Source organism: Acipenser ruthenus, chromosome 12 (assembly GCF_902713425.1).
Source record: "Acipenser ruthenus chromosome 12, fAciRut3.2 maternal haplotype, whole genome shotgun sequence".
NCBI lineage: Eukaryota > Metazoa > Chordata > Actinopteri > Acipenseriformes > Acipenseridae > Acipenser > Acipenser ruthenus.
The window spans coordinates 10,211,118-10,223,461 of NC_081200.1; the positions used below are offsets into that span (position 1 = coordinate 10,211,118).

Sequence of the window (12,344 nt, forward strand, 5' to 3'; positions counted from 1 at the left end):
ACCACACAGCCTCCCTCCCTTGTAAGTATATGTACTGTATATATTAAATGAATGTTAGTTATAATTTCTGGGCATCTTGCTATTTAATGCCTGTAGCTATACATCTTCATCTTTGATATATCTTTCTTTGCTCCATGTGAAGCTTTAAACTTTAGCTCAGATCACCATTTGGTTATTGACTGCTACGCTTCCTGCCCTGTTCAGTCAACATAATGTTAAAATGTAACTGAATGTTAACTGTTAAATGTTCTGTGCAACTATGAAAAGGAAAACAAATGGTACAGACAAATACAATTAATAAAAAAAAATAAAAAAACAACAAATAACTGAAAGTTTAAATGGGTTGAAGGAGATAAAATGTTGTGCAAAGAAAACACCCAGCCATTCTGCATTGGAAATAAATGACTAACATTATTTGGGGCGCCCCTACACTTGTGAAAAGTCAAGCTTATTAAAACATGTTGCTTATTTTGGAAGAAGGGATGGCATTCAGGGATCAAGGTTTTTAGTAAACAAGGGGTATGATTGGGGGTTATTAGGCAAACCAATTCTACTCAAATGAAAGACTACACTATGTAACATTGCTTTTAGAGGTATGGTGAATTAGATGGCCGTTGTTATTTCTATTTCTATATCTTTAGGTCTGTGAAATACAAGAATATGGTAGTCTGCTTCCATCTGGTCCAGCTTTTAAGAATTCTTGAGGTACGATACATCAGACCCAAACAAGCGGAAAAGCAAATAGATAGAAACTGAAAAAAAAAACACCAAGCAATAAGCTCCAAATTACATAGCAGATGTGTGCCTTCAATAAAAGCCTGGCATTAGGGCCTGAAGTATTGATTTTGCAGTGCAAACCTTCAGACCCTTCCACACACTGACAAATGCAGCATGACCACGAGAGCACTGACAAGCATACCTACCTTTGCCCTCTCTGTCTATCATAATATGATGACTGTCTTCTTTTTCTTGTGACTTCTTATTTAAACAGTTCTGTTTGGCAAATAAGCTCTATTTGCACTACTGCTGAGTATATAATGCTTAGCACTCAACCAGTATGCAGTTGTACTCAAGAATAGACCTCTCAGAGTACAGTACCATTGCTTTTCTTTAATTTATTATTGCCACTATGAAGCTACTTGTAATTATTCTAGTCTGCTCCCAGCTGCATCTCAATGGGGCCCATTCTGAAATGCTTCCAACTTTTTGTGATGACGGTTTAGTTGAAGCTGCTGTGGACGAGGCAATCAAAACCTACAACAAAGAACTGGTGTCAGGCAATCAGTTTGCACGCTACCAAATTACTGAAGCCAAGAAAGTAAGTGAAATGTTACTACACATCTTTTTTCGGTCTTCAGTGATCTCTTTTTTGCTGATAACTAAGTACGGCATGCAGCAGCTATCACTGTGCACCAAGAGCACTGTGCACTCTGACGTTTAGTGCAGCAAACACTGCGTGCCGAGTGTATGGTTACCGTGTGCACCGATCACCGAGTGCATGAGCGTCGTGTGCAACAAGCGAACCGAGCACCGCGTGCACCGAGCGCTGTGTGCACCGGGTGTACCGAGCACTGAGGGCGCTACGCGCACCTAGGTACTAACGCTGTGCGCACCGTGCGTATTTTGTGTGCACCTGTTAATAATAATTTGTTAGACTACCATGACAGAAAGGTTAGCTTATAGATTTTTTTTTTAAATAAAGCCCCTTTCAGTTAATTTATCATGAAGAATATTGCCATTCAGATTAAATTTACAACTCTGTCACTATATGGACCTAAAAGGTTTACCAAGCTACTATTGGTAAAGCAATTTTAGCTTAGTGGTAATGATACATTAGGCTTATTTACAGCCTGTGTTTGACACAAAGTCCTGAAAATGAATACTGGGCATCCTTTCAAAACCCTTACTCCAGATACAGCCTTGGAGTAAACATTTTGAAGTATGTTCATTCAATAGATGATTATATGCCCTTCACTATGAAGTATAAAATCTACGGTATGCCGTCAATCAAATATTTCAAAACCAGCAATTCCTGTATTAAACAAGGTTCAAAATGTCTCCTCCATTTCATTGCTCACGCAGTCTGAAAATGGCTCAGAGACAACCTACAAAGTCAACTTTCATGTCAGAGAATCCGACTGCCCAGTAGGGGGAGACAAAATCTGGCTGGAATGTGACTACCTACCGGAGGGTAAAGCTGTAAGCATTGCTTCTGTTTAATACTTCATATTAATTTTTTGATATATTTAATATATTTTTTATCTGGTAAATATTCATTTTGCTGTGCATCAATTATATTCTATGTAACCTTTCCTGGTTTTCATTTCATAGAAAATGCGACCCTGCACAACTGAGGTAAAACATTCTGGAGAAACCAACAAAGTTGTTTCAGTTACCTGTCATGCCCTTGGTAAGATCAAGAATGAATTAAACTGTGTTGATTGGGAGGGGGTTACCTGTTCACATGGCCACAGCAGAATCAAATGAGAGTATTATCTCTGTATATGCCTGAGAAATGTATGAACAGAAAAAGCTCTACTAAATACAACATTTTAAAAGGGATGTGTTTGTTTAAACAAATCCCTTGCTTAGAATATGTTTCGTGTCTACTATTAAAAAGCAGCGTTGTATTATTAATAAAATGAACAGAAAAGGGTGCTCAATCAGTTTTTAATACCACATGTTTTCTGCAGACGAGGAACGTATTGTTGCTGAACGGGCCCCTTGTCTTGGATGCCCTCGGGAAATACCAACCAATAACACTGAACTAATGAAGGCTTTGCAACATGCGCTAAAAAAATTTAACAATGAAAGCAACTCCCCCAAACTTTTTGTCATTTCTGTGATCAAGAAAGCTACAATACAGGTTGGGTAAATTGATATTTTGATTGTACAGCACTGGTTGTGACTGTGAGATAACCCCTGTTTACTAGATCTCAAAAGGGTTATTATAAACCTGGTAAAACAATAAAGAATTGAACTGAATTTAAATTAAAGTAAAAAAAAAAAGTCAAATGCTGTAAATTCACAGATCTTGAACATATTTGATAAACATTTAAATATATAATACATTATAGCTATTGTCTCAGAATGAAGTTGTGGTTTAGGATTTTCCTCAGCTTCTTAATTGTCTTTCTTAAGGTGGTAGCTGGGTGGAAGTACAATGCTTATTTTGAGATCCAGCAGAGCAATTGTTCAAAAGCAGAGTTTGAGGAGATAACACCTGAATGTCAGCCAGAAAACTCAGTAAGTAGAGTTTATCCCAAACTTTAAATACTACATTAAGACATATATAGAATGAATGAGAGAAACCACATGCTTTGAAACTGATTTCATCACAAACGGCCATCTTCTCTGTTGTGTAGGTTGTCGGTAATTGCAACGCTTCAATTTATGTTGTGCCATGGAAACAAGAAGTACATCCTGTTGTAAACTGTGAAACCGAGGAGATACCGGTAATTTCATTTATATAATCTATTTGAAATTGTAATAGGAATTTTGTTTTTCATAAAATAGTAGAATAAGGGTAAGGAAAGAGGCTCTACTATATCATTATTCTATCTCTATGTCTACATTGCAAAAAAAACGCCTAAAAATATATATTTTGTATAACAACTCAATAAAATCTACTATACAACATATCATTAAGCTTCAGGTTCCTCTGAAAGTTACTGTATTGCCCATTATTCACGGTTCTGGTGTAGATCATGCATTCACGGCCATTATTATAAAGTGTTGCACAGTTTTTAATGAACTGTTTCTGAATGTCTGTTTTTCAGACTGTGCTTTTAAGGATGCCCCCAGGCATGTCTCCCTTCCGCGCTATCGCTCTGAACGTCAGGGGAAAAAAATCTTCTGAGGAATCTAAGGAACACGTGACACAGAGTCCTGACAGTGTTCCGACAGACTGCAAACATGCTAGTGGAGAAGAATCCCAGGAACAGACAGCAGGATCAGGCCCTATAGGACCAGTTCCTGGGCCAGTCGTAATTAATCCTGAAATGACGGGAGAACCAGTTAGACTACTGGAATTACTTGGAGGGCCTGGACCTGTGGATCTGCATCACCTGTTCCACTGCCCCAGCAAGCCATGGAAGTCTGTCGATTCCCATGTGGTTACTCATGCCCCACAGCCCGAATCAGTAACAGACGGACCCCCCACTGTAGTGACCGAGGACAAGTCTAAACAAAGTGGAACATTCAGCGATGCCGACCTGTTGGCAGGTCTGTAAAGAGTTTGTTCACACTTTGAAGCTTTGTCTCAGTGTCTTGTGTAGCTGGAATTTAGTTTGCTACTCATTTTGGAACCTAAACATACATTTAAATTTGTGTTTGATGCCAACTGATGTCATTTATTCAATAGAAGCCCGATTTCACAATCCTCGTTAATTAATGAAACTTAAATATTTCTTAAGTGCCTTTGTTGTGAAGGATGTAAATAAACTATACCCAACAGATTTATCATGCTTGATTACCTTGATCTTTTGTTCTGTATGAACCACCAGAGGTTGTATCAGCAAATCTTTCATATCTTTTGGTAAATCTGTACAGTTACAGAAGGCTTCTGGCAATTGAACACAATTGCATGTTTTACCACTCGAATTTGTGTTAAAAAAGACAAATTGTGCATTTTTACAGAAGGTTGCAAAGTCTTATTAAAAGGTGTACTGCTCTGTACCCTTTTTTAAAATGTATGTTAATGTTGAAAAGAGTGTCACTTCTTAATAAAATGGTCTTTAAAACAATTTGTGCATTTGTGTACACTTGTTTTCAAACCAGCCAATAAAACCCAGTAACAAAAAAGTGTGAGGAGCACCTTCAATAAAGAGGCAGCTGCATTTGTTTTTGATGTATTAGGCTGAGCTCGGGGCATTAATAGCTGGATGGCATATTGTATGTCAGTCTGGGTGAGAGAAGACAGAGAATTATAAAACGTGGTGGAGGTTGAGTTTGTGTGCAGCCGTGAAGACAGTAGGTCAGAAGCTGTCAGAACAAGGGGAAAGCACGAGCCACTTCTGCCCAGTTGTAGGCTAATTGCTCAATAAAGCATTATTTAATCCCTGCTAAGGAGTCATTTGTACCTTGATATCAGCAGGAACCTTCCCGAACACCCTCGCATTTGCTACACTATATTAAGATAGGTCAACTGTTAACATATCATAAATCTAAAGTCAGTACTTCAATGTGTGGTGTGCTTATATATTACAATTATTTCATATAATCCAGTGTGCAAGCTGGAAGGCTGCTACATCACCCCTTCATATCTGGAATATACAGTACAGTATGTTACAGATTTCAGGGTATTTCAAGGCAATTTTAGCAAGTTTGTTGATTGAAAAAGTCAAATTAGCAAAAAGCTTCAAGGAGGGAGGAATATTGTGTGCCTACAATTAAGTAATGTAATATGCCTGCAGCTATCTTAGGTAATGCAAACAATCACTGTTGAGCCAACAATTACTGTTTTCTGATGAAGCAACTTCAGCATGCTTGTGGGACACAAAATCATGCAAGGCCAAGTGATTGTTTCCCTGGGTATTTCCAACTCTGTGTTCTCACCAGTTATTGCTAGTACTGTATTTTCAACAGTGAATGCTGTCAAACAATCAGAATGTGTCAGGGACTAGCTGAATACCTGCACATTTGCACACCTTTCTAAGGTAATTTAAACGAACACCACACTGTAGATTCACTCAGGTATTAGGACCCTTCTGAAACACGAAAACCCTTTTTTTGTAAATAAACTAAAACAGCCTACAAATTACGGCACACCGCTAAACTGTCCCACCTTTAGAGAGATTGCTACACACGTTACGTATGCTATTTAGGCCAATCAGCCAATAGAGGAGGAGGGGCTTACGGTGTCCACTTATGCGGAGTTTTTCAGGAAACCCCGTAGCAAACCGCGCAACGCCTTCTTTTACTGCAATATCCTTCCGATAGAACAAAAAGTTATAAATTCTTGTATATATATCAAAACAATATATATCAATTTAGGAAAACTGTAATCTTTTATATAAAAAACACGGGCTACCTATTGTTTATTAAATATATTTGTGAACATTATTAGTATGACGTTTGATTTTTTCTTTGCCGGAAGTTTGAGTCCCTGTTGCTTAAATAGCTGTGCGTGGCTGCGTCACGTCCTTTTCAGTTGAATACTGGTGTAGGTCGGATCATGTCAAGCGGTTCTGCGGAATATAACAGGTAAAAAATGAAAAATAGGGGATTGGTCAAATAAATTATCGAATATAGCCTGTTTCAAAGAATGTGTAGCTAACTTGTAGACTGTGATACCGACATTAAAATTATTTTGGTGGAAAACGTGATAAATGCAGCAAATGGAGCATCTATCTATCAAATTTTTCTTTATACAATTGTATCAATGTTCGCTGGAAGTTTCCAAGACAGTTTATACACACCAACTGGTTAGTGAAAAATAATTGTAAAAGCTTTATGGTTAGCTGATGTTATATAGGCCCTGTTAGGTTTTTTTTTTCTTCCAGGAGGACAGTAGGATCGGCTTGTTTTATGTAATTTCGATTTTTCTGTGATTTTTTATATATATATATATATATATATATATATATATATATATATATATATATATATATATATATATATATATATATATATATATATATAATAAAATAAATAAATTTATTTCCGCTTTCATTTTCTGGACGCTGGTTTGTAGCTTGCGCAATTTGGATTTGGGATGGGAGTGGTAATGATTATCTGGGTGGTAAAAGGACCACATGGTTCTTTAGTTTGATGAAATATCTGTTATTGCATGGCTTTTTTTTTTTTTAGGCAGGTTGTGTATTGTATTGGCTGGTGTTAAGTTTAAACTGGTAAGCCAAGACTGGAGAAATCCTAATTCGAGCAAAAGAACTGACTATTTCCTAGATAACGTGGATAACTGAGTGAAATGATGGTATACCATCTTTCGGGACTGACCTGAAATGGAGACAAACTTTCTTGAATGCTGATCGCTCTGTCTTAATTCCACGTGGTGAGGGCCTGAGGTAGCTTCTACTTTAATGCATGTTCGAAAAAGCGAGCAAGTTAAAAATGCGTTATGTAACAATTAAAGCAGTGGTAGGTTACACAGTTCTGAGTGACTTTTTTCTTTAGTTTAAATTTAAAATTAACTATTCTTTTTTCAGCTCTAGAGACAGAGACCATGGGGGCCCTGAAGGAATGGAACCCGATGGCGTCATTGAGGTTCGTGTAGAATTTGTGAAATGCAGTATTTATAAAGTCGTGTAGTGTAGGCAGCAGGGTAGGTATATCAATGTTTTTTTGTTTTTGTACAGAGTAATTGGAACGAAATTGTGGACAATTTTGATGATATGAACTTAAAGGAAACATTACTTCGAGGTATTTATGCCTATGGTTTTGAAAAGCCATCTGCCATTCAACAAAGAGCTATAATGCCATGCATTAAAGGTAAGACGTGGATACTTTTGTAAATGTTAAGTAGGATTATCTTCTAGGACTGCCCTAGAATGGAAATTCTTTTAATTGCGTTTCACTCCAAGTTGTGTAGCTGTTCAATCTCAAATGTTGTGTAAAATTGACTTTAAAACCCATCGAGACTGTCTTGAATTAGGTTGCGGCTAGCTTTAGGTCCTGGTGATCCAGCAAGTTTTTATTTTTTGTTCGAGTTGGGAGTAAATGCTGTTAAATTCTAGTACTGGGGAGGGTAAGTGGACCCCCTCCCCATTTCAGTTTTGTAACCTTATAGATTCTGGCTATCAATGCAGGAAGTGACACATTTTAGTTAACTTTTTTTATAAACTTGAGGTTTACTGCCGTTCTGAAATGAATCCCATGTATTTTCAGGCTATGATGTCATTGCTCAGGCACAGTCAGGAACTGGCAAGACAGCCACATTTGCAATCTCTATCCTTCAGCAGCTGGAGATTGATCAGAAGGAGACTCAGGCTCTGGTTTTGGCACCAACCAGAGAGCTGGCTCAACAGGTATGCTGCACCTGAGGTCATAAGAATCTAACTCTGCATTACAGTATAGAGCAGTGTTGTAGACCAAGGCAGCATATTTGGATGGTGTTCAAAACAAGGTACAATTTTTTTTTTTATATAAAAGCACTGAATGTTTCTTTTGGCATTTGTCTTGCTTTTGACAAATCTTAATGTGCTCTATAGCATATTGTGCTAGTGTTTTAATATGAGAGATTTACATAGTTATTTTGTCTAGTGTCCTAGATATGCAGGTTAAGTTACAATATGGCTGCGAAGTGCTCTATTGTCGTTCCCCCTGCGGAAATTAACTCGTTTTTATACTATCCCTGGCTGTCTTGTTCCAACGACTGACAGGGACGCTTGATCACGAACACCATATTTATTCTTGTAATAAGGTAATAAACTAAACATGACAATTAAGCATTGTTAATGGATTTATATATTTTTGCTTTAATCATTCATATTCCAGCTTTAAATATGTCCACTATTGCAGATCCAGAAAGTAATCCTGGCTCTGGGTGACTACATGGGTGCCACGTGCCATGCCTGCATTGGAGGCACTAACGTCCGCAATGAGATGCAGAAGCTCCAGGCGGAGGCTCCCCACATTGTTGTTGGTACACCTGGGCGAGTGTTTGACATGCTGAACAGGAGATACCTGTGTAAGTAGTTACCAGTGTAAGGATTGGCTATTTTCAAAGGAAAAGAGAACAAAACTCCCTTCAACAGAGTGAAGTGATGCTTTACCATCTTTCGGGACTGACTTAAAATGGAGACAGCCTTTCTAAACTGATCACTCTTAATACAGTAGTGTACTTAATTTTATAACTTGGGCTATACTGAATTTGTCCTTACAGTTGGCAATGTTCAATATAAACAGAATCACTACTGTGTTTCTGCACAAGCTTATCAACTCGAATACAGATGAGCTCTAGAGCCTATTGAATACTAAGGAAAGGACTTCATCTGAACCTCCCCTTCCCAGTATTGTATCCAAGTCTCTTTGCATTCAACAAATCCTGCTTGAAAAAGAAAAGTTGGCAAATGTAGTTGGCAGGGAAAGCATTTACTTGGCTACAAATTTTAAAATACAATGGGTTGCTAAAAATTCAGGCATGGTGCAATAGAAAATTGCATTTTTTCTTGCTAATTTATTGAACCTTCACTTTAAAGATTGAGTTATTTTGATCTTCAGTCATTTGGTTATTTTAAGGGTTTTTGTTTTAACAGCTCCTAAATGGATAAAGATGTTTGTGCTGGATGAAGCTGATGAAATGCTGAGTAGAGGATTTAAGGATCAAATCTATGAAATCTTTCAGAAACTGAGCACAAACATTCAGGTGGGTTGTCTGTTTTGTTTAGTCTTGTTTTCAGTGTTTAGTAGGTCACCTTCCTGATAAAAGCACTGTGCTAAAATTGTGAAAATTAGGTCTTTTGGACTTGCTTTTCACAATAATGCTAGCAGAGTACACAAAGGGAAGAAGAGTATTTGCACTGTATCGTAAATGAGATGAGGTCGGACCTCTTTCTTAATGTCCAGTGCCCTCTGTCTCAAGATTCAGTGCAACATCTGGATATAACACTGGTGTCTTGGCTAAGTTGTACCCTTGCACATTCTAGGAAAATCTGCACCACTACATGGATCCCTTTGTAGGGATCAACTTATGTTAATTTTACTAAACTTTTTTATATATATAAAAGGTGGTGCTTCTGTCTGCTACAATGCCAGCTGATGTGTTGGAGGTGACCAAGAAGTTTATGCGTGACCCAATCCGTATTCTGGTGAAAAAGGAAGAGCTTACCCTAGAGGGTATCAAGCAGTTCTACATAAATGTAGAGAGAGAGGTAAGAGTACTGCACCGAATTCTAGTAAACCAGAAATTGCAATGGGAGTCTCAGTTCAGTCTCTGCTTGGGGTTCAAATCCCTCCTTGTTCCCTGATGCATAGTGGAGGAACCAATACAACCATAAAACACTGAAGAATGACTTCTATTGAGAACCATTTATCCCCATGGTCAAGAAACTTGCTTAGGAAACCTTCTAAGGCAGGAACATACATGGGTTTTTTTTTTATTCATTTTGCAGCACTATTGGTTTCTGTCCAGGGGATATTAATTTTATAAACCTAGTCTTCCTGTTAAAGCACTCTGCTAAAACTGTAAGATCTAAGCCTGCTGGCCTGGATCTTGTGGTGATGCTAGTAGGAGTACACCCAGGAAGGAAAGCAAATGCACAGCATTGCAATGAGACTAGGGCGGACCTCTTTCTTAATGTCCAATGTCCTTTGTCTTAAGATTCTGTGCAACATTGATGTGATGTAACCAAATTAAGTCTGATCAATCAAATCTAGGTTTCTGGCTTATTGTAATCTCTTCCTGTTACAGGAATGGAAGTTGGACACACTGTGTGACTTGTATGAGACTCTGACCATCACTCAAGCTGTCATTTTCTTGAACACAAGGAGGAAGGTTGACTGGCTGACAGAAAAGATGCATGCAAGAGACTTCACTGTCTCTGCTCTGGTAAGGCCAAATGGAGTACCCATCAGGTTTTAGTATCGCATGACACTATCTGGTGGTCTGCTCCCCCACCCCATACATGCAGGTAAAGTTACAATACAGCTGTTGAGTGCTGTTTTGTCGTTCCCCCTGCACAAAGTAACTCGTTTCTTACTATCCCTGTTTGTCTTGTTATCACGGCTAACAGGGACGCTTAGTCACGAACATTCATTGATGGATTGCTTAAGCTGTCTTGCAGCCCCCTCCCCCAAACCTTAGGATGATGTAAATTGTTTGTTTTTTGCAGCATGGAGATATGGACCAGAAGGAAAGGGATGTTATCATGAGAGAATTTAGGTCCGGCTCTAGTCGTGTCCTGATCACAACTGACTTGTTGGTAAGCTAAGCCTCGAGCACAATACAATGTATGCTTGCCTTGCAGTTAGTGTTAGATTCAAATGTTGTTCTCGGCTTTATAGTGCAACACTATGTGCTACTTGGATGGTTAAATTCAAGTAATTGTACATGCTGCAACCAAAGGCTATTTTTCTTCTGTGGGTTTCATTGCCTAGCAGGTTCAAGCCATTTGGAAGAGTAAAGAGACAGCACTCCACGATGGGCTACACAGTTGTAGCTTGTCACTAAAATGCAGTCAACAAGCCATTTTTTAAAGTTGCTCTACAGTCGGTTTTATGGAAGTGTGTATATAAAAAATTAATATTCTTTTGTAGGCTCGTGGTATTGACGTGCAACAAGTGTCTCTAGTTATTAACTATGATCTGCCGACAAATCGGGAGAACTACATACACAGGTTAGTACACGACCGGTTGGGAATGTTCCTATTAAGACTTAAATGTAAGTTTAGTATTCTTAGATTCTCTCTCCCCCCACCCATGGATTGACATGTGAAATGTTTTTTTATTTTAGAATTGGTCGTGGTGGCCGTTTTGGCAGAAAAGGAGTTGCCATTAACTTTGTTACTGAAGAAGACAAGAGAATTCTTCGAGATATTGAGACGTTCTACAATACTACTGTTGAGGAGATGCCTATGAATGTGGCTGATCTGATCTAAACCCTGGGATGATTTATCGAATGCAGTGCTTGCTGTTGCTGAATAAACAGACTTGCATTGTTATTTTATTGGAAAAATATAGAATCTTGTCTCCATGCTGATGCTGGATCAGAAATACTGATTTTGTTTTAAGAGACTTTTGTCTCTTGTGAGAAGTATTGGGGCTTGATCCTCTTGCAGAGTCAGACTGTTGGTGGGCAATAAAGAAATGGGGTCTTCACATTTTTTCTTTAGGTATTTTTTTTCTAGTTCCATACAAGTGTTTGTAATAAATGTTCTTTATCGTTTAATAATTTACTTGTGGACTAAAAGATATAAGTGCTGTATTAAGTCAGCCAGTTATGTTAAACTAACATATTTGCATTTATTGTAAAATTAGCTTAGTTCAGTGGCATTGCCTTTTTGAATTCTGTGAGCACTTTAGTGCTTATAAAAATTATTGTGGATATGTATTTATTGAATAAACTTAATTACTGAAGTCTTGTTGTCTAGACTGGTGTAAAGTCCCAACAATTGTTCTTGTTTGTTATTGTAATCAACTACGCATGCAGCTTGCTCAGCCTGTGTAGTTGTATTTGATTGCAGATTACTGAAAGAGAACAGGGATTTCTTTCAACAAGGTTTTTTTGGTAGGGGCGAGTCTGAATATTTGGGGAAATGTGCAACTACACACGGAAAAATTTGGTACAATATTTAAGAGATGAGTAAGTAATCAGCCACTACAATTTCTCCTCATTGATAACTGACAGGAGCTGGGTGCACTTCATTACCTAGCTCTGCTAAAGGAGT

The 12,344-nt window shown here is 38.0% G+C and overlaps 2 protein-coding genes and 6 non-coding genes across 8 annotated transcripts; all 8 read left to right on the top strand.

Annotated features, from left to right (window-relative positions):
- Positions 1-1,004: 1,004 nt before the first annotated feature.
- Positions 1,005-4,745, top strand: LOC117417080 (kininogen-like). Its single transcript, XM_034028807.3, has 7 exons — positions 1,005-1,318; positions 2,083-2,199; positions 2,332-2,410; positions 2,694-2,866; positions 3,142-3,246; positions 3,366-3,455; positions 3,780-4,745. The coding sequence occupies exons 1-7, from the start codon at positions 1,130-1,132 to the stop codon at positions 4,230-4,232; spliced, it is 1,206 nt and encodes a 401-aa protein (XP_033884698.3). The 5' UTR covers positions 1,005-1,129; the 3' UTR covers positions 4,233-4,745.
- A 1,316-nt stretch (positions 4,746-6,061) lies between these two features.
- LOC117417079 (eukaryotic initiation factor 4A-II) lies at positions 6,062-12,033 on the top strand. The gene is made up of 11 exons (XM_034028805.3): positions 6,062-6,204; positions 7,167-7,224; positions 7,317-7,449; positions 7,846-7,985; positions 8,479-8,647; positions 9,216-9,325; positions 9,687-9,830; positions 10,370-10,507; positions 10,791-10,880; positions 11,215-11,294; positions 11,411-12,033. The coding sequence occupies exons 1-11, from the start codon at positions 6,176-6,178 to the stop codon at positions 11,553-11,555; spliced, it is 1,236 nt and encodes a 411-aa protein (XP_033884696.3). The 5' UTR covers positions 6,062-6,175; the 3' UTR covers positions 11,556-12,033.
- On the top strand, positions 6,922-6,995 carry LOC117417518 (small nucleolar RNA SNORD2). Its single transcript, XR_004546740.3, has one exon. It is a non-coding gene; the product is annotated as a small nucleolar RNA SNORD2 (small nucleolar RNA).
- Positions 8,231-8,359, top strand: LOC117417495 (small nucleolar RNA SNORA63). The gene has a single exon (XR_004546720.1). It is a non-coding gene; the product is annotated as a small nucleolar RNA SNORA63 (small nucleolar RNA).
- Positions 8,714-8,784, top strand: LOC117417519 (small nucleolar RNA SNORD2). The gene has a single exon (XR_004546741.1). It is a non-coding gene; the product is annotated as a small nucleolar RNA SNORD2 (small nucleolar RNA).
- Positions 9,373-9,557, top strand: LOC117417516 (small nucleolar RNA SNORA81). The gene has a single exon (XR_004546738.1). It is a non-coding gene; the product is annotated as a small nucleolar RNA SNORA81 (small nucleolar RNA).
- On the top strand, positions 10,114-10,295 carry LOC117417515 (small nucleolar RNA SNORA81). The gene has a single exon (XR_004546737.2). It is a non-coding gene; the product is annotated as a small nucleolar RNA SNORA81 (small nucleolar RNA).
- On the top strand, positions 10,584-10,711 carry LOC117417494 (small nucleolar RNA SNORA63). The gene has a single exon (XR_004546719.1). It is a non-coding gene; the product is annotated as a small nucleolar RNA SNORA63 (small nucleolar RNA).
- Positions 12,034-12,344: the final 311 nt, after the last annotated feature.

What these genes read in the sequence shown, in the direction of transcription:
- LOC117417080 (XM_034028807.3), top strand. Translation starts at nt 1,130, where the DNA reads ATGAAGCTACTTGTAATTATTCTAGTCTGCTCCCAGCTGCATCTCAAT. An exon ending in AAATTACTGAAGCCAAGAAA is followed by an intron (nt 1,319 to 2,082) that starts GTAAGTGAAATG and finishes TTGCTCACGCAG; the next exon opens with TCTGAAAATGGCTCAGAGAC. An exon ending in TCAAGAAAGCTACAATACAG is followed by an intron (nt 2,867 to 3,141) that starts GTTGGGTAAATT and finishes GTCTTTCTTAAG; the next exon opens with GTGGTAGCTGGGTGGAAGTA.
- LOC117417079 (XM_034028805.3), top strand. Translation starts at nt 6,176, where the DNA reads ATGTCAAGCGGTTCTGCGGAATATAACAG. An exon ending in TGATCACAACTGACTTGTTG is followed by an intron (nt 10,881 to 11,214) that starts GTAAGCTAAGCC and finishes ATTCTTTTGTAG; the next exon opens with GCTCGTGGTATTGACGTGCA. An exon ending in CGGGAGAACTACATACACAG is followed by an intron (nt 11,295 to 11,410) that starts GTTAGTACACGA and finishes TTTTTATTTTAG; the next exon opens with AATTGGTCGTGGTGGCCGTT.